This window comes from Orycteropus afer, unplaced genomic scaffold (genome assembly GCF_000298275.1).
Source record: "Orycteropus afer afer isolate SDZICR_OR568_19922 unplaced genomic scaffold, OryAfe1.0 scaffold00623, whole genome shotgun sequence".
Taxonomy (NCBI): domain Eukaryota; kingdom Metazoa; phylum Chordata; class Mammalia; order Tubulidentata; family Orycteropodidae; genus Orycteropus; species Orycteropus afer.
In genome coordinates this window covers 398,543-419,524 of record NW_006922210.1, presented here as the reverse complement: position 1 = coordinate 419,524, position 20,982 = coordinate 398,543, and the positions used below count along the sequence as shown (strand labels likewise).

General features: G+C 44.1%; 2 protein-coding genes across 2 annotated transcripts in view; one reads left to right on the top strand and one right to left on the bottom strand.

Moving 5' to 3' along the window:
- Positions 1 to 4,522, top strand: part of BMERB1 (bMERB domain containing 1) — a 50,556-nt gene extending 46,034 nt beyond the window's left edge. Inside the window, exons 2-4 of the mRNA XM_007956471.2 lie at positions 239 to 353; positions 1,628 to 1,710; positions 4,410 to 4,522. Coding sequence (XP_007954662.1) covers positions 239 to 353; positions 1,628 to 1,710; positions 4,410 to 4,522 — 311 coding nt within the window. The remainder of the gene's footprint in view (positions 1 to 238; positions 354 to 1,627; positions 1,711 to 4,409) is intronic.
- A 13,052-nt stretch (positions 4,523 to 17,574) lies between these two features.
- The window catches only part of MARF1 (meiosis regulator and mRNA stability factor 1), a 76,977-nt gene continuing 73,569 nt past the window's right edge, over positions 17,575 to 20,982 (bottom strand). Inside the window, exon 24 of the mRNA XM_007956477.2 lies at positions 17,575 to 17,819. Coding sequence (XP_007954668.1) covers positions 17,575 to 17,819 — 245 coding nt within the window. The remainder of the gene's footprint in view (positions 17,820 to 20,982) is intronic.

Here is a 20,982-nt window from a genome sequence, read left to right as displayed (position 1 = left end):
GATGGCAAATAACAACAACAACAGTATGAGTCTAAGATGTTAATAATGACTCCATCTGGTGGCATGACTACTCCATATGTTTTAGAGATGAGGAAACTGAGGCTTGAAGAGGTGGCATTGCTTTGCCAAGTTCCCATGGCAAGTGAAATGGCAGAGCCAGGCTTCCACCATTGGCCCCCTGGATCCAGTGTTTCAGTAGTTACACTCATCTGTTCTTTTGCTGTTTTTTTCTTCCCAGAAAAAGAAAAAACTAAGTTGCAGAAGCAGAGAGAAGACGAGCTAATCCAGAAGATCCACAAACTGGTGCAGAAGAGAGACTTCCTGGTGGATGATGCGGAGGTCGAGCGATTAAGGTCAGTAGGCTGTAGGCCCCTCATGGAACTGCTACTCAACCCTGAGCTTCCTCTGAAAACAGCTGTCTACTTTGTCCCAATATGCACACAGCCTTCCCCACAGTCAATGTTGCTTGAAGAAGTGATGAGAAAGGAGTATATAACACACTGCAGAGCTATTCTTCTTCTTCTTCTTCTTTTTTAAACATATTTATTGTGTTTTTGGTGAAAGTTTACACAGTAAATTAGGTGCCCATTTGACAATTTCTATACAATTTCTTCAGTGACATCATTTACATTTTTCTCAGTCAACATTCTCTTTTATTGCTTTCTGTTTGTTATGTTCCCAGTGCTCTAGTTTCCTTGCACCCTTGTCTTCTCATCTTTGCTTTAGAGTAATTGTTGACCTTTTGGCCTCAGAGCTTCTTTCCAATTCTCTTCATTGAGTGTTCTCCTCATACCCAGGCAACTGCGGGAAATTCCAGTCATTCGCTATAGAAACTCTGTCCCCTGCACTGACTTGTTTTCTCCTTTGCTCCCTCAACTACCCACGCTTGTCCTTTCCTGTCTCCTTTCTTTAGAGAAAGGTCCCAATGCCCTTTCCTAGCAGTCAGGGAGAAATTTTCAGACATGCCTGTCCCGTTGATGAATCAGTGCAACAAAGACTGTGAGCCCATGGTGCAGATCTGAAGGCCCCAAGACAACTGGGGACAGGAAGGCTGTGAATGTTGATTCTTGAATATTTTTGTCCCTAAGCAAAGGAGAGGAGTGCAGTGTCACCCTGGCTCCCAGGGCCTCTCCCAACTCTGAGGTCAACATCCTCCTCACTCCCTGGGTTTCTAAGGCTGCTCTCGGGGATGCACTTGCCTAGCTCAGCTAGGCTGGGCTCACCAACTTTGCTCCTGGTGAGCCTTGAAGAGCCAAGGGGACTTTCTCTATCATGCACCTCCACCTCATGGAGGCACAGGTATCTAAGGTGGCTTAAAGGCACAGGGTCAAGAGGTATTGACCAACTCACTGAGCCCCCAGCACAAAAATAGGTCCTGTAAGTTCCCTGTCCCTGCTTTGGGATCTCACCCTGTCCCCAGATCAACATTTACCTTTGTTGATACATCTCTCTGCTTCAGACCAGTTTCATTTAACAAAACGAACACATATAACACTCAACAACATATGCACACCATCCACAAAAACTGACCTATGATCCCATCTAATTAAACTTTTGCCTCATTTCATTGGTTCCTTGATGCTTTCCTTGTTTACCAGACTTTTCTCTTTCACATCTGCCTTCACAGGGAACAAGAAGAAGACAAGGAAATGGCTGATTTCCTGAGAATCAAGTTAAAACCTCTAGACAAAGTAACCAAATCTCCAGCCAGTGAGTGCAGAAATGATTCCTACCCTCCCCCATTCTCCCACCCTACCCCTTGGCACCAAGAGCAAAGGAAATTTTAAAGAAGTCTGGGAGCCAAAGGGCACACAAGGAAATGCTTTCATTGACCCATAGAATGGCACCTGGCAGGCTGGCTTTACCCACACTTAGAAGGGCCCTCATTTGGTTTAATGCTGTGCTGCTACCATCTTGAAATAATTTTTGAACAAAACAAAACTAAAAAACTAGACTACTTGCCTTTGAGTCAGTTCTGACTCATGGTGACCCCAGATGTGTTCCATAGGATTTTCAAAGCTGTGACCTTTCTGATGTAGATCACCAGGCCTTAAGGAAGGCTGAGTTACCTCTGAGTGGGTTCAAACTGCCAACCTCTTAGTAGTCAATCTTTTAACCATTTGCACCACCCCAGCATCTCCCTTTTTTGAACAAGAGGTCCCACATTTTCATTTTGCACTGGGTTCTGCTGCCAGCTGCCCTTCCTTAACCATATGATTTGGTGCATTTCATAGAAGGAGCTGGGTAGGCACCAAGCCAAGAAGGAGAGACTGAGGCCCAGGGAGCTGTATGTAGCCTTTGTGGGACTGGAATCTCTAAAGGACTGGAGCAGGAAGTATTCTCAGAATATTAGACTCACAAAATACCCTAAGCAAAAAAAAAAAAGAAAAAGGTTTCTGTATGAAATAAGGTTGGGAAATGCTGCATACTTGACCCTCTACTTGTGACCCTCTACTTGGAGGATCCCAATGTCTATTAGCGTATTAAAGTGATAATGGGTCCTGCTGTCAAAGAATGATCTCTTTGTTGTTACAATGTTTCTAAAATATACTGCTGTTGTATCAATAAGGCATCTTTCAGTTACAAGAAATGGATGCCTAATCCAAATCTGCTTAAAGCAAGAAAGGGATTTCTTGAAAGAAGAGCAACACAAACCAGGACCTCTGGGACTGAACCTTGTTCAACTTCCCTCACTTTCCTTCCATTTCTTATCTCTGACCTTCTTTGCATGCTGGCCTCATTTTCTCCTACTACACAAGCCTTTTCCATGAGGCCAGAATGATAGCTTAGCACCCCCAAGGCAATGCTACAGACTCTGTCCTCTGGTACGAAAATCCATAAATCACAGAGAAAGAGTCTGATTTGCCCTTCTTGGGTTATGCTTCCATCTCTTAGGCCATTCACTGTCATCAGGAGAGTGGCTATTGTGATTGTACAGGTCAGTGTCATATATCTGCTCCTGCAGCCACAGTTTGTTTCTGAAGGAAGAGAGATTGGAAATCTTTCTGGGAAGGCAAAATCCAAAACTGCCATTATCTACTACTAAGCTCAGTTTTCACTGACACCCACTAACATTGCAGGAAAACATGGTTGTAGTGGGAGGGGAAGTGAAGAAAAAGGGCTGTCATCCCGTCTACTGGCCCTTAAAATCACCAGGCCCATGGTCACTGTCTAAAGCCAGATTCTTCTTCTTATGAAAGACAAATAAGAAAAACTCCACTTAACAGCATGGAGAAAGAATGAGGAAACATACCTTCAGTGCAGGGTTGTAGATAGAAAAAAGAAATAATTCTGGCAAGAAATCAAAACACCAAGCCTGTGTCAAATACTAGGGGCCAAGTATGGGTCTGAATTTGTACTACCATTTGAGGTTAAAATTCTAAATTGAAAAATTAATATAACTAGTCTAAAACTAGTAATAGTTCTAGGACCCCAGAAAAAAGCAAATTAAAACTGCTCAATAGAGACCCTTCTGAATCCCACAGTACACAGACTCCCACAGATAAAACAACCCCCACAAAGATGAGCTCTTAATACAAATTTTAAAGCCATGAGGAAATGGACCATCATGAGGGGAGTCAGTAAATACAACAAAGAGAACATCTGTCATCTCAAGAACCAAAAATAGTTATCTAAAAGAGTCAATAAACTAAGAATATTTAAAATAATTAAAGGAATAAGAGACGGAATGAAAACCAAAAATAAAAAGGTGGGATATGTGGAAAAGGAATAGGTAGATTTGCAAATAACTTTCTTTAAAAAAAATATTGTCACTGAATTTAAAACTCAGTGGATGGGTTAAAGAGCAAATTAAATATAGGAACACAGCTAAAGGGAAGATTCATAAACTAGAAGACAAATCTAAGGAAATTAGCAAGAATGCAGCACAACAAAGAGATAGAAAATATAAGAGAGAGGTTATGAGACGTGAAGGATCGAATGACAAGGTCCAACTCACATCTAATAGACATTCCAAAAGGCAAGAAAACAAGTAATGGAGGTAGAACAATATCTGAAAAGATAATGTATAAGTATTTTCTAGAATTGAAAGATATGCAGCCTCATACCAAAATGACTTTAACAAAATTTATCCATTTATCCATTTACCAAATTCTTCTTGAATGTCAGGCCCTGTGCTAGGCTTTGCAGATGCATCAACGAGGAGAGATGAATAGAAGGGCTGAAACTGTGGCTGGAAACTGAGAACTGAAAGCCAGTGGTCCCAAAGGGAGGTGGCAACAATCACCAGGATCATTTTAAACACCCATCAGCTGTCATTGCCACACCACCTGGCCTGTGGAGTTCAGCAAGACCTGACCAGGTGTTGGGTGGGGCTGGAGCTACAGACGGTCAGGGGTCTCCTCACCTCATCTCTCCCTCTCTTCCTCTGTGCTCCTACCTTGCCACAGGCTCCCGGGCAGAGAAGAAAGCAGAGCCCCCACCTAGCAAGCCCACAGTGGCCAAGACGGGGCTGGCGCTCATCAAGGATTGCTGTGGGGCCACCCAGTGCAACATCATGTAGCCCCCATGTGGGGTGCCCCCAGGGCCGTGGGGACCTCCTCCCACCCTCTTGTCTTCATAGCCCCCACTTCATCGGGGCCCAAGAGCTCTCCAAGGCAGAAGGGGTTGAAGGCAAGCCTGTGACTGCTGCCAAGGGCCGTGGGTGTGGTGGGCAGGCCCAGCCGTCCTGTATAGAGTGTATCAATAAGGAGTTCCTCACTGTCGCATGGCCCTCCCCAGAGCATGCTAAACCCAGGAGTTTGTCTCACTGTTTATCCAACCACCAGGAAAGGTCCTCCTTTGAAAAGGTATATCTCCACTTCTATCTAGTTGTATCTAATCCACCTGTGAATGGACTGGGAGAGGGGCATGGTTCCCTGGTGTATACAATTGTGACTTCTCAACCACCTGGCACCATGTTGGACACATCCTCCATTCACCCTCCGATCTGCTGTCAGGCCTGCCCCCAATGGGAATAGCCCATCCCATCTGTCCCTTCCCCAGGGGCTGTGTGCCCTGAAGGGCTCCACATAGCCCACATGTCTCTCAGGCGCCATAGGTGTGGCATTCTTGGGGACACAGAGGGCCCATCTGTAAAGACTGTGCTTCTGTGTGTGGTATGATGGTTACATCTCCCACTTTCTCCTAGCCTGTGTCTGTGCACAGTTCATATCTGGAATGTGTGCACTGCACTCTTGGCTCTTCCTTCCCTTGCTGTGTCTGCCCCAGGAGTGGGAAGCACAACAGAAATGAGAAGGCCAGGCTGGAGAAGACCCAGTGCTCAGAAGAGGTAGCAGAGACCTGGAGGCTCCAATGCCCAAGGCAGGGCAGACGGGAAGGAACCAAGAGAGATGCTCTCCCCACCCACTGCAGGGCCCAGAGGGAGTGCTAGCAGGACACCATCCCGCCAGCCTGGACCACAGACTTTACATCTGGAGAGAACAGCACAGGCATGAGAGGCGGCCTGATCCAACTGTGTCTCATCACTCGGCATAACAATTCCATCTCTGTAACTCAATGTGCATTTGCTACAGCCAGCCAAGCACAGCTGTGTGACCTCTCTATACCCATGTATGTGTTGTGACCAGCCTCGGTAGTTAGCCTAATTCAAGATTTGCTGATGTGCAACCACTCATCGGAGAAAATAAACATGGAAACCACATACACAGCATTTTAAAAGGTTTACTTTTCTTCTTGAGTACAGAAGTAATCCGTGTATATGGTAGACCATTAAGAAAGTAGGAAGTTGTAGAATTCCTCCAATTAGAGCCCACCTTTGGCATTTTGGTGTATTTCCTTTTCTGTCTTTGTTTCTATGTTTTTGTTTTGTTTTCAATAATTGGCCTCATATTGTACAATCTGTGACCCTTTTTTTCCCCATTCAGCATATCACTATCATTCTCCCACATCATTAAAAACTCTTTGCAAATATTAAACACTCTTCATAAATATTTTCTGTGGCTTTTTAATCTATCCTGTGGATATACTGTAACTTCTCTAACCATTTCCTCACTATTGGACATCTAGCTGCTTTTGATTTTTCAGTCTTGTAAATAATGGTGCTGTCAACATCCTGGAAAATACAGCTTCATCTGGATTTCTGATTTCTCCTTAAGATAGACTCCTAGACATAACTGGGCTATTGATGCATGTTGTTCTTGTTAGCTGCCACTGAGTTGGACCCTGACTCATGGTGATACCCCCCCCACCCCACCCCCGGTGCACAACGGATCAGACCATTGTGATCCACAGGGTTTTTGTCAGTCGATTTTAGGAAGCAGATCACCAGGCCTTTCTTCCTAGTCTGTCTTAGTCTGGAAGTTCTGCTGAAAACTATTCAGCATTAATGAGTAACATTTTCAAAATATTTGCAAATTGCAAGTTAATCTGAATATAACTTTAGCTTTGAAGTTTACACAGAGTCACCCTAGGGATGGACTAAGGAATGGGCTGGCTTGAGGGCCCCTCCCAGTGGGCAGCAAGTCCTCGCTCCTCCCCAAGCCTTTCATCATCACCATCTCCCTTGTGTTTCGGTTTCAGTCCAAGTTTCAGCTGTACCCACTTCCTGCTGTTTCTTCAGCCACTATCAGTACCACACAAATGGGCTTAGGCTGCACCATGTTCTCTTTCACTATCCTGGATCAAGCACGAAGCCAGACCCTCCCCACTAACTTATAATAGAATCATCAGGCAGCAAAGGGCCTGTGGCTCTCCTTTGCCCACTAAAACATGGGTCTGGAAGCCTGACTCCAGACCAATTAGAGAGCAGTCACTCACTGATTTAACAAGCAGAGGAGATCGAAACTCCTGTATAAATCTTGCCTCCAGCACATCTGTGAAGCCCTAGGGTAGACCTACTTTATGTTCTTGCTATTCCTATTGATTTTATAAAAACAAGCCAAAAAAAAGCATTGATTTAGGCTTTCACAGAAGTGCGGAGGAAAGTCATTATCCAAGAGGCTCCTGGATCACCTGTGCTGCCGGCAAAGCTGGGAAGTGCAGATCTCAGAGTCCCGCCCACCTTCCGGAAGCCGGGTGGGAGGAAGGCAGGAAGACGCTTTGTTGTTGTTGGGTGCTACAGAGTCAGGTCTGACTCATAGTGACCCTGTGTACCACAGAATGAAACACTGCCCTGTCTTGCTCCATCTTCACAATTGTAGCTAAGGAGGGAAATTCTTTAGTGAGAATGTACCACTGTCTGCACATTATCATGTTTGCTCTTCACATCAACCCAAGGAGGCCAATGTAAGGCTTTTCCCAGAGTCTCATAATAGTTAGCAATAGTATCACCGTTCTTACCTGCCTCACTCCTGTAGTCTCCATAGTCCTTTCTCTCCTTTAAATGCTTCTTTTATTCTTTAGATGCTGAATGACATTTAAACAAATCTCTACCATTAAAAAAAAGAAGTCCCTCTAGCCAATCTTTTCTCGCAGCTCCCACTTCTCTATCTCCACAGCCTTACTTCTTTAGGGTCGTCTAGAGTCTTGCTATCTCCATTGTCTTAACCCCCTTGTTCCCTTCTCAACCTATTTTAATGTTGCTTCTGTCACTCTCTTGACACTCTCTTACCTCTCACCAGGGTCAAAAGTGACCTCTGTTTGGTTATATCCAATTGATGTTTTTCAGCCTATCCTACATCTCAGCAGCATTTGCAACGACACACATTTTACCTGATGTGCCTCCTACCTCACAAGTGAACCCTTCTCCAGTTTCCTTTAAACCTTCCTCATCTTTGGCACTCTACTCACCACCCCCTTCTCCTGACCTTACTCCCTTCTGGCACAGCACCGATGGCTGTCTGCACTCTGATGACTCCCCAGTGTCTCTCTTCAGGCTCTCTCTTGAGCTCAGACCATTTACCTGACTGCTTCCTGAGGGTTTCCACGCGGATACAGAGTAGGCACATTGAATGTAACATGTCCAAAATCAGGAGTTGGCAAATTAAGGCCCATGAACAAAATTGCATCTGCATCTATTTTTATAAATAAAGTTTTATTGGAACACAGTCATGGTCCCTTTGTTTACATATTATCTATGGCTGCTTTTGTGCCACGGTGGCTGAGTTAAGTAGTTGTGAGAGATATGATATGCCCCACAAATCCTAAAATATTTAGTCTCTGGCCCTTTCAGAAAGTTTGCTAACCCCTGTCCTAAACTGAGCTTAGCTTAACCTATGTGTTTTTCATCTCAGGAAAGTATCCCACACAGTTGCTCAGGATTTTCCTAGGACTTGCCCTTGACTCCTCTATTGCGTTTCACATCCCTTCAATTGCTAAGTCTTTCTACCTCCTAAGAACAGTGTCAATTAATGTGCTTGGCTGCTAACTGAAAGAGTATAGGCTTGAGTCTATGCACAGGCATCTTGGAAGAAAGGCATGGTGAGGTACTTCTGAAAAATCAACCATTAAAAACCCTACGGAACCCCCCGACACACATGACATCACCCTGAGTGGGACTTGAGGATGATGATTGGTTGGTAAGGATCTCTAGATGTCCATTCTGCCATGCTCCCAGCATAGCCATCAACTGGCCTTTTCCTGTTGAATTTATTTACCACACTCCAGTAAGATGATTTTCTGAAAAATGTAAATCTAATTGTCATTCCCCTCTTTAAAGCCAATCATGTGGCCTTTAGGATGAAGTCTATGCTCTTTCATGTGGTTTGAAAGGTCCTGTCTGCTCTGATGCCTTCCCACATCTTTATTCTCATCTCATGACCCTCTCCTGGACCCATCTTTATGCTGGGACCACAGAAGACTTTTCTTGGTTATTTGGTTCTTCTTGCCATGCTCTCTGTTGCTCCTGGCCCTTCACACATGATCCCCTCTCTAAGAACTTCTCAGAGTCCCCACCACTCCTTTTTCTCATCACCCTTTCTCTAGTCTACCTGTACCCCTCCCTGAAGCCAATTTATCTTCCTAAAGTGCAACTCTATACAAGAGCATCACTTCCCATTAAAACTCTTCCCTACCTTCTCATGGTCCTCATGGTCAAATTTTGGAGCCTTGGCCTGGTTTTCCACAGCTTTCCATCCAGCCCTTGCTAGCTGTTCCCACCACTTCTCCAGCTTTATACCTTTGCTCATGCCAAAACTTAAGGGAACAGACAAAAGGGACTGGGTAGGAACAAACAGGAAGGAAGAATGAAAACTAGACAAAGTTTCAACATGAGCATGTTCCACAATGCCTAACTTGGCCCAGAGGCCATGTGACCTTAAGAACTTTATGAAAATGCTCACAGGATTTTGGAAATAGGATGTGGTTGGATGCATCAGGCAGGGGACTGTTCCTCATCCACTGTTCCAATGAAGGTGGGTAACGGTCATCAGCCACATTTGGCAGATGGGAAAACTGAGGTTCAGAGAGGGGAAATAATTAACCTAAGGTTACACAGCATGTAAGTGGTGAAGTGGGGACTTAAGGCTGGGTTCTCCAACTCCAACCTCATGTTCTGAGGGGGCCTCCGGCTGTGGATGGGATACTCCTAGTGGACCTGGATGTTGAGTTCACATTTCCAACCTGTTCATCTGTAAACGATTAGGGGTGACTTGTGGCCATGCTAGCAGCAGCTGAGCTTCCTGTAAACCTTTACCTCCACCTTGGCTGGACAATCCTGAGCTGTAAGGCTCAACATCCCAGCTCATCTTCAGCTTGAGAAGCAAGAATAACTTACAAGATGCTCAAAGCCATTGACCAGGCCTCATACGGTGGCCACCACAGACAGCCAGCGGGTGTCATGGGCTGGAGCAAAGTAGTCAGTAAACCTGGCTTGAGGGACACGTGTCAGTGCATTTACCGTTTGTTAATTCTTTAGTCAATCCCATTAGTTAATGATGTACCAGGCAAGTACTAGGGAGCAGGAAAGGAGCCCTGGGGGTAGTATGGTTAAGTGCTCCGCTGCTACCTGAAAAGGTGGTGGTTCTAACCCACCAGCTATTCTGCAGGAGGAAGATGTGTCAGTTAGTTTGCTTCCATAAAGATTAGACTTGGAAACCCTAAGGGGCAGTTTTACTCTGTCCTACAGGGTCTCTATGAGTTGGAATCAACTTAACAGCACCCAACAACAGGGAGAAGAGATGGATGAGACAAGCCTAGTCCTGCCTTCTGGTAATTTATATTCTATCTATTAAGAGAACTGGGCATGTGGAAGAGGAAGCAGGTTGAGGCCTCCTCCACAGTGTTCAGTCTGAACAAACCCCTAATCAGCAGGGTCAGCAAAAGGGAAAGCAATCTAGAAAAGTGATTAAGGGCTTGGAGTCTGCCTGGGTTAAAAGTCCAGCTCAACCCCTCCCTGTGTGGGTTTAGGCAGTTTTCTTTTCTGCACCTCAGTGGCCAAGATCTGCAAGTCAGGAAGAATAATTTTGTAGTTGTTGTGTGCCGTCAAATCAATTTCAACTCACAGCAACCCTAAAACACAGTAGAACTACCCCACTGTACCACCAGGGCTTTTTTGAACAATTGTTGTTAGGTGCCATTGAGTCGGTTCCAACTCAGTGACCCTCGGTACAACAGAACAAAACACTGCCCAGTCCTGCACCATCCTTACAGTCATTGTCTTGCTTGAGCCCATCATCAAAGCCACTGTGTTAATCTATCTCCTTGAGGGTCTCCCCCTTTTTCACTGACCCTCCACTTCACCAAGCATGATAGCTTTCTCTAGGGACTGGTCCCTTCTGACAACATGACCAAAGTATGAGACAAAGTCTTCCCATTCTCGCTTCAAGGGAGCATTCTGGCTATACTTTCTCCAGGACAAATCTGTTTGTTCTTCTAGCAGTCCATGGTATATTCATTATTCTTCACCAATAACATAATTCAAATGTGTCAATTCGTCTGCAGTCTTCCTTGTGCACCGTCCAGCTCTCACATGCATATGAAAAACCCACTGCCATTGAGTCAATTCCAACCCCATTTGGTTTCCTAGGCAGTAAATCTTTAGCGTAGTGCCTAAGGTACTTGACTGCTAACCAGAAGGCTGGTGGTTCAAACCCACCAGCCACTCCTTGGAAGGAAGGTTGGGCAATCTACTTCCGTAGTGATACTGCCTCAGAAACCCAAGGAGGGGTCGCTATGAGTTGGGGCCGACTCGACGGCACATAACAACAACAGATTGCTTCAAATGCTCTTCACTTTCAACAAGCAAGGCTGTGTTATCTGCATACTGGATGTTGTTAATGAATTTTCCTCTTATGCCACATTCTTTTTCATATGAAGAGAGAACAATAGGAGGATTAAATGAGACAATATAGAGAATAATTTAGAACAACACACTTAGTAAAATGAATGATCGTTCCTCCTGAGGTTCTTGAGGACCTGGGGTCTGGGACAGGAGATGAAATGGAGAATAAGACAAATCTGGGGTCCTGCCTTCAGGAAGCTGGTGAGCAGCTAAGGGGCAGTGTGTTGTAGTGTGACAAAAGTGTAGTGGCAGTGTGAGAAAAGTTATTGTAACCCATATGTCAGCCGAAACAACCCCCCCCCCATGCTTCTCCAAGATTTCTGTGCATTTCCTGGCCCCTGGGATACATCTGATCCTGAATGCTTACCTCGGCATGATCCCACATCCCTCAGGCCTCCCTTCCCTCCCCTCGGCTCCAAGGTAAGTTCCACACAGGACACAGGGCCTGTATCTCCACTCTCCACAGAAACTAACCTGCAAGTGACCTCAGAACATGAAGCCGATTTAAGAAATTCTATGGAGGTAAGTGGGATTTACATCCCAGGCTCATCCATAAATAAAACATAACATTCAGTTTCCCATGTTCCCGTGTCCACCAGCTTGGGCACCAAGGCTGCCACTCTCAATCCACCGTAGTGCTTGTCCCCCTTCCCTCTCTCCCAGGCACCTTCATTATAAATCCCCCCTCAACCTTATGAGACAAAACAAGCCAGCTGTCCCCAGCCTTTGCCCCAAAACTCAAGCCAGGCCCTTTCCATTTTTCTGAGCAGTTAGGCCACCTGCTGAGTGTTCCAGGGCTCCCTTCCCTCCCACCCCACTGGCTCTGCCAGAGGAGGTAGAAGACCAAGATATATTTCTCTACCTGTAAGAAAAAAAAACCAGCTTCCTGCTCCTCCCCCAGCAGAAGCAGCTCCATCAGGTTTGGATTTTCATTAGTAATTGTTTTTCCTTCCGTCCTGTGCTAGGGGAAAAAAGACCTCAGATTCAAGCATAGAGAGCCTTTTTTTAAGCCTTAAAGAGGACCAAGACAAAATATAATGATACAGATGAGGGAAATCGTCAGCATGCATACAGAAAGAAACTGAAGGAGTCTGCTGACACCAGCCATGGTTTTCATATATATGATAGTGAACAAAAGAAATCGTGACAAGATGATTGGTGGCAGGCCAATTTCTCAGTGTCACAGGCAGAACTACAGAAGTGGGGAAAGGACCATGATTGGGATACGCACATAATTGCAGGTTTAAAAAGGTTACTCATTGGTCCTGTAGTTTCTACATGGAAGTAGGGGTGTGACTCACAATCATGTTGCTCCAAACCATAGTCATCAGGACCTCAACTTTTTTTTTTAATTTTTGTGATTAGGGTGAAAGTTTACAGAGCAAATTCATTTTCTATACAGCAGTTCACATACATTTTGTCACATAACATTGACTGCAATTTCCCACAATGCAATAGCTCTCTTCCCACTTCCTCTCCATAGTTACCTCTTCCCTGTGTCCATCCTTCCATGTGCTCCTGCCCACCTCCCCACCCCCAGCTGTCTCCCTGTGCATACACAACCCTTCTATTCTCCCATGATTGATCTCTCCAAGGAGTGTGTCTACCTAATGTAAATGTTCAGCTCATATGTCTTCATTTTGTTGGGCCGGAAGCCACAGGAGTGGGTTCAGTTCCAGACCTGAAGGGCAGCTAGTGACCATAGTCTCAGGGGTTCCATCAGACTCTAGTATACCAGCAAACCTTGTCCTTCTTTTTTTTTATTTTGAGTTTTGTTCCACATTGTTCTCCCACTCTATCCAGGATCTCCTACATAGATCCCCAATGTGGGGATCATTGGGTTGATGATGATTGACATCATGGTTGACAGTCATGGACACCATCTAGTTCTTCTGATCTCATAGTCATATAGGCTGAGAATCACATGGTGTACCAGTCCCTTGGACTAATTGTTTCCATGCGTCTTTTTTTTTTTTTTTCATTCTTCTTTGCTCTGGATGAGGAGAGACTCATCATTGCATCTAGATAGCTGCTTGCAAGCTTTTAAAGTCCCAGTCTCTACTCACCAAAGGAGGATATGGTACAATGTTTTTGTGTCGTATGCCATTCCAATTGAGCTTGATGTCCCCTATGACCATGAGGACCTCAACTTTTAACTTAGATAACATGAGGCTATTTTTGGAAAATCAATTAGGAAAAGCCCAGGTGAGTTCTTAGTTCTTTGTGCAAGCCTGAGGGCAGAGTGCCTCTCCTGGACTTGCCCCCACTTATCTAAGCATAGCCACACTGCTGGTTTAATGGTCAGCAAGCATCGAAGAAGTAACATGAAGAACTCAAAACGGCATGTGAATTATGTCGAGTCAAAATGGAGTTAGGCCTTCTGCTGTAAAATGCAGCCTTCAACAAACCAAGGGCTTTAGATTTTAATCTCTAATGCAATCCCACCACTAGAACAGCAGTAAGCACAGAGGCCTGCGACCGAGAAGGGGCATGGACTGCATTCAGGAACACTTTCCTATGTAGCCATGAGCAGCTGGCAGGAGAAAGGTGGAGGTGACAGGTGGGCTGACTAGAGGTCTCCCAGGAGTCTATACTCTACTTTGAAAGCAAACAAGCAAATTGGATCAGCGTTCTGTGCAGCTCTCCCTGAAGTGTGGTGTTAGACAAGGTTGATGTTGTAATTGTATTACCATTAAGCTGGGAAACTAGCCATTTGCTGTGATAACCAGTTGCTGAGGAGTTGACTCTGACTCATGATGACCCTGTGTGCAGAGCAGAACTGTGCTGCATAGTTTGTGACTTTTCAGGAATAGATTGCCAGGCCTTTCCTCTAAGGTGCCTTTGGGTGGATTTTAACTGCCCAGTACTTAATTATTTGTGTCACTGTGATACTGTGATAGCCTGAAGTAAAACAATGCAAGAGACTGCAAGGTCAAGTAAAGCCTTGATGGGGCTGCACTGATTTCCGGTTTGATGGGCCAGTGAGTCAGGGTTACTGTTCCTTCCCTTTCTCTCTCCCTCCCTAGAGCCAATATGCAACCTGTCTCAGTCCCAAGATAAAATAAAGGCAAAAGCAGGTCACTGGTGAAGGAGGAAGTAGGAGAGCTACTGAGACACGATTTATTCTTTGCCCAAATGATGCAGCTAGGAACCAGACAAGATAAATCCCAAAGCACGATGTGCCTGCTGATAAACAGGAACAGACCATTAACTGCAGGCAGTGTGAGATTGTCTGCAGCCAGGTCCCGGAAGAGCAGCCCAGTCTCAGGCCAGACTTACTTCTACTCAGCCACCACCTCAGCTGTCATCTCCAAGATATGATAGGTGGAAAACGCACAAAGATAAATGTGATGCCATTTCAAATCCCAACCTAGTCCTACAAAACCTCCCTGTCCCACTCTAAGGGAGGCATAGTGGCAGCTCAACTTCGCCTGTGAAAATCTGCTACCACGAGAGGTATTTTGAAAGGAATGCCAAAGGTTTGGAAAAGCTTTTAACTTTGAACATTGAAAAAAAAAAAAACACCTACATCAAGAAACAATTTACCCAAATATTCAAGTTTCTCTTAGGCCAGTTCTCGCAAAGGGGTGACCAGGATGGGGAGGTGGTAATGATGGTCTTGGAGGAAGGGCTTCATAATCGAGTATGTGAAAGACGTCTTTTCCAAAATGGCTTGTTCAAAAGGCATGCTTAGCAGTGATCAAAAACAAGGTAGCAGGCAAAATCAGCCTCCTTCACTGGAGAAGAAATCCTAGGAATTACCTCAGTTTTACAAACAAAAGGCTTTTGTGGTTATTGTATTTTCCCACACACGATTATAAGCTGGAAATATGACTGGGAAACTCAGAAGGTCCAGACCAAAAAGGTCCAGTCACCTGCCCAGGAAGGATGCTAAATTAAAAGGACCTCTAATGTGTCAGAATAGATCCTCTTTTTTTTCCTTCAGAGTAATAGTTGCAGAAGTGGGAGGAGCTGGGGGAGCCCAAAGTGAAAGGTGAAAGACAGAACTAGATTGGTTTATAATCCCTACAAACAAAACCACTCATCTGGAAAACTCAAGTTAGATGCTTGCTTATAAAGTTTATTGACAACTGTTTGGTCCCAACACACAAAACAGCACTTGAACCACACACAAAAAAAAGTGTTCAAACAAAGTAGACAGTTAAGAAAAACATCTTATCCCCCAAGCCCAATCCAAAACAAACAGTGCAAGATGGGAAAGGGGGCTTTGTTGATAACTTGTTTTTAAACAGATAAATCTGATTTGGTACACCTTTCCACCCAGAAAGAAAGAATTTCATTGTCCTAATTCTCATATATCATTTTGTCACATCATTTAATTAAGCCTCTGGATAAAAAAATAGATATCAACTGGACTGGCCATTGTGAAATACATTATGAACAAAACATACTTCCGGTGTACTCCCACACTTTCAACAGCGATTGTTAGTCGCACATGCGTCCCAGACTAGCTGGCGACTCCTGTGAGTGGCATGGCCACTGCACTCACACCACAGCGCAGAATTTCAGCATCTTTGTCTGCAGCTCAAAGAACCTGCGCTTCGAGACTATTCCTAGTGACCTGTAATGAGACCTCTTGTTTTGAAAGTCCACAATCCTTTACATGTTAGCAAAACTCAACTTTAAGCGTGCAAATTTGCCTTATGAAATCTCTGAATAAGGCATCTGATGTCTCATCACCAGCTTTATCACATTGTTTAAAAGCTTCATTAAAAAAAAAAAAATCTGCACATTTGCATTTTACTTCATGTAACACTATGTCTGTAGAGGAAATGCCTTCAGAAGGATTCGCAGAGCACCATCATACTTAGGTCTTTCCAGTGTTGTTCCATCGTGGCTGGGGCCTTGCACTGAGCACTGGGAATCACTGCTTCATTTAAAAGATTTGGGGAAAGAGAATCTAACTTGTAAAAAAAATCTCTCAATAGCCCTTGTTTTGTGGCATTTTATCAAAATGCTGGCTATGAAATCAGAGCCCATTTTCTGGCTTCCTAGAAATTACAAACTATAAACATTTCCCCAAAAGAAACTCTCTAACTAGTGGAAGACCTTTGACAATAGGTTCTTTCTGCTCCATGAATGAATCTGCCTTTTTGCCTAACAAATACAACCCATTGTAAATGTCAGGTTTCTCCAGGAGGGCTACAAGGCCACCCGTCACCGGACACACCTCAGCCAACTTGAGAGTGAGGTCATTCCACAGTGCAGTGTTCCCTCAGGGCTGGTGTAGACATGAGATACCACCAAAAACCCAAATATGCTTCCAACAGCGAGAAGTAATGGAGTAAAAACATACTATTAAAAGACACTGAGCTAACCACACACAAACACATGTATACTCACACATAAAGCTTCCCAGCTACCAAAACAGCTTTAAAATTACAAAAACAAGGTTAAGTCGATCAACCTTGGCCTTTGTATGCATGGATAGAACTTCTGTCTCTTCCTAGTGGAAACAGTATTGATACCACTCCTGTTAAGGCACCTCATCACTCAGCTCTGATTTGTAATTTATGCATTTGATGCATATTTTAGAAAATCAGGCTCTCTTCCCAATACTGCCTCTCGACACACAATGATGTGTGTCGTAATTCAAATGCTGATTTTAGATTCACGACACCAAGACTATCTCTTCTTCCTTAACCCAATCCATATCAACCTAGAACTTAACATAAAAGGGAAGCTTAAAACATCCTCAACTTTCTAGGAAGCTCCTAAATGGAATCCCAAAATAGAAACCTTTAAAAAATTTTGTTGTGAAGTCACATTTGTCAACTACAGACATAGTTAAATAAAAAATGAGGCACACTACAAGTCACGTGGAAGCCAGGAACCTTCATGTTCCAACCTGAAATATATTCTCAGCTCCTTTTCCCCTCTCTTCTCTTTTGGTGTGTAAACTTGCAGGATCATGAAACAGGCTTTGTTTCAAGGGCACATCATGCATTTGATTAATACTGTCTGAAAACATCAGTAAGCAAAGACTTATAGACTATATTATGCTACACGTAGGATCAGACCACAATTGTGGCTTAAAAGAAGTAAGACCACTTCGATCTAGCTGAATTCTTACTGCTTTCTTTATATGGAACACCATTATATTTCATAATAATTAAGAAAAATTTGGTACAATATATTAAGGATTCTTTAACAAACACCAGAAGTTTTTCAAATCTCTGGGGTAAGAAAAAACTTCAGTTCAAAGCTGTTTCCATATAAAAGAAACAAAAACATTAAGGAACACATCTAAAGATGAAGTAAGTGGCTTGCAGGGGGATTTCATTAAAACAGAAAAGACATGTTTTTTTGAACCCAATTTTGTGTGCAGAATCAGACAGTGTTTTCCCATTCTAACTCTATGTTCAAAATGAGAGTCAAAGCTTGGTTATAGGTGCAAAGGAAAAGTTGGCGGCCAATTTTACTCTATTTTTGGGTTGCTTTTTGGCTGGGCTTTCCATAGGGTCCTTGCTGGATGGCAACTCTGGGGCTTCTGAGGAGGAGCAGGGTGGCACAGGGGTAGCTGCTGAGACACAAGCTGACCTGGGATCAGAGGTCAGTTTTTCGTTCTTTATCGGTACTGGAATTTCAATGTTCTCTTCTTGGTTTAAAATAATCATTTCTGTAAACATAGAAAAGCAAACAAATTAGGTTCCAGGTGTTGTTAGAAGTATGTTGGTTTTCATTTTCATTTTTTTTTTTAATATATATTTTTAATAACCCCCTGAACATCACACCTATGCCACAGTTTACATGTTAGCTGTGTGGCCAAAAATCTGTCACATGAATACAAACTGCTCACCTCTTCCTCCCTGGATTTCAAAGTTTTTGAGATCTCTGTTATAGACCAATGGGCAATGGTTTTAAAGAAGTTTCCTACTGTATTTATTTATTTATTTTCAAAAGAGACACTTTTATTAAGCCTTAGACAGGACAAAGGCAAAACAAAGGCAATCACCCAGGATGGGGGAAACCTCACCTGTCCACAGTGCAGAACGCTGAATGGAGTCCCAAATGTTTCCCACTTTAGATTGTCTGCCCATTCATCTCTCTGCCAGGTAGCTAAGGATCCAGGTAGCTACAGCTAGACATGACTTAAAGAATTTCTGACCAGGAGGCACCAGTGTCAGGAAACTCCTGGCTCATTCATTTATAGAGGAACTGTACTGTGTGTGGATCTAAGCCGGGGAGTAAGCTGAAAACTGCATATAGTCAATATGGCTCTTGGAAATCTAGGAAGCCAAATACAGCTAATTTTCCTGCAGTGTTTACAGATCACTATTTCTTTAGCTAGGAGCTCTGGTAGCGTAGTGCCCAAGGTACTTGACTGTTAACCAGAAGGCTGGCGGTTCAAACCCACTAGCCGCTCCTCAGAAGGAAGGTTGGGCAATCTACTTCCGTAGTGATACTGCCTCGGAAACCCAAGGAGGGGTCACTATGAGTCAGGTCTGACTCGATGGCACATGACAACAACAACAACATTTCTTCAGCTGAGCCATAAAGTTATATTATTTGAAAAATATATGAAAAATCTCTATTTTTAATTTAGATTCCCGTGGTGTATGGCAAGGGGTTCTCACTACAAAAGGCACAGAGATGAGACTGACAGGACAGCAGAGCCCCAGCACCCTTTCCAGGCTGACACTGGCTGAAGAGAACGGCAGAAAGAACTGCTCACTGTTCAGATTATTTCTCATCACATGAATAAGGTTAAACTTGGATATACTAAATGCTCAAAGGCTAGGACCCCATGGGAGAGTTGGTATGTGTCTCCACTAACTCTCATTATACACTCCAGAGGAACACAACAAAAGTCTACCCTCTTCAAGGCTAGGTCGCCTAAGACTAAAAGGCAGTGATTATGATCCCCCATCTCCTATATTCCAGATAAATAACTCAGTTCTTTCACTGGTGACAGTGCCGAGCGTTGCTTAAGAACACTGAGGACTGGGAAGATCAATCCTGAAGTCACTTGGCTGTCCCTGTGGGATTCTGGAAAGCAGCATCAGCAAAGCAGGGAGAACTGGATTACAACAGCTTCAGAGTAATGAGGGAAGGACCCATTTCTCAGGAGGTCAGAAACAGAGCAAAAGAAGGCTTAGGGTCCAAATCCTGGCTCTGCCGCTTCCTTCCCAAGCTGTAGAGTGGGAGTGATACTCTACCTTGAAAGTTGTGGAAAGAATTACATGTGATAGTGTGCCAGCCCTGAGCAGCACACAATGTGAGCCACATTACAGCATTGTGCAGAATGTGCTCACTTAGCATTGGCCTAAATAGGTGTTTAACACATTCTGCTTCCTCTGTTCCCAGATCATTGAGTGGATTCTGGGCAATCAAGCCATACATGCTTCCCTCCTTCCCCTATTCAGACCCTCATAAAGCCCTAGTTTGCTCTGGAGTCATTAAACTCTGGATCCAGGCCAAGGGTAATATGTACATTTGGTGAAAGGTAATCCTGCACCTTTAAAAAGGGTGGGAAACAGCCAGCTACCTGGAGGGAGGGAGTGGCCTGTGGGCTCAGGACCATAGTTACAGGGGCATCAAGTTCAACAGGCATAACATACTACATAAAAACATTGTTCTATGCCTACTTTAGTGAGTAGCGACTGGGATCTTAAAAGCTTACAAGCACCCATCTAGATGCAATGATGGGTCTCTCCTCGTCCAGAGCAAAGAAGAATGAAAAAAACCAAAGATGCATGGAAAGGAAACAATTAGTCCAAGGGACTGGTATGTGATTCTCAGCCTATATGACGATGAGACCAGAAGAACTAGATTGTGTCTGGGTACCACTGTCAACCACTAGGACACTGGGGATCTATGTAGGAGATTCTAGATAGAGTGGGAGAACAAAGTGGAACAAAAGTCAAAATCCTAAAAAAAAAAAAGAAAAAGGGACCAGGTTTGCTGGTGTGATAGAGCCTGGTAGAACCCCTGAGATTATGGCCCCTAGCTGCCCTTTAGGTCCGGAACTGAACCTACTCCTATGGCTTCCAGCCCAATAAAAGATAGGCATATGAGCTGAACATTTACATTAGGTAGATATACTCCTTGGAGAGATCAATCATAGGAGAATAGAGGGGCTGTATATGCACAGGGAGACTGCTCGGGGGGCAGGAATGCATGGGTGGAAGGACACAGGGAAAAGGTAACTATGGGGAGGAAGAGAAATGAGAGCTGTTGCACTGTGGGAAATTGCAGTCAATGTCATGAGACAAAGTATATGTGAACTGCTGTATGGAAAATGAATTTGCTCTGTAAACTTTCATCCAAATCACAATAAAAACTAAAAATAAATAAAAGGGTGGGGAGAGAGCAGGAAGGCCAGGAAGCATTCCACGTACTTCCTCATGGCGTTTGCAGAGCCCAGCTGTGTCAGTCCTCCAGACCCACCCATGTTCCCTTGCTTGATGCTCCCCAAGCACCCTCAGGGTGCAAATCCAATTTTGCAGGAACTCAGGCAGGGGGGTCCTGAATAGCAAGCACAGGTATTTTCTTTTTATTGTGATTTGAGTAGAAATTTACAGAGCAAATCCACTTTCCATACAACAGTTCACACACACTTTGTCTCATGACACTGACTACAATTTACCACAATACAACCATCCCACTTCCTCCCAAGTTACCTCTTCCCTGTGGTCGTCCGCCCATGTACTCCTGGCCCCTGAGCTGTCTCCCTGTGCATAAACAGCCCTTTTTTCTCCCATGATTGATCTCTCCAAGGAGTGTGTCTACTTCAGGTAAATGTTCAACTCATATGCCTGTCTTTTGTTTGGCTGGAAGCC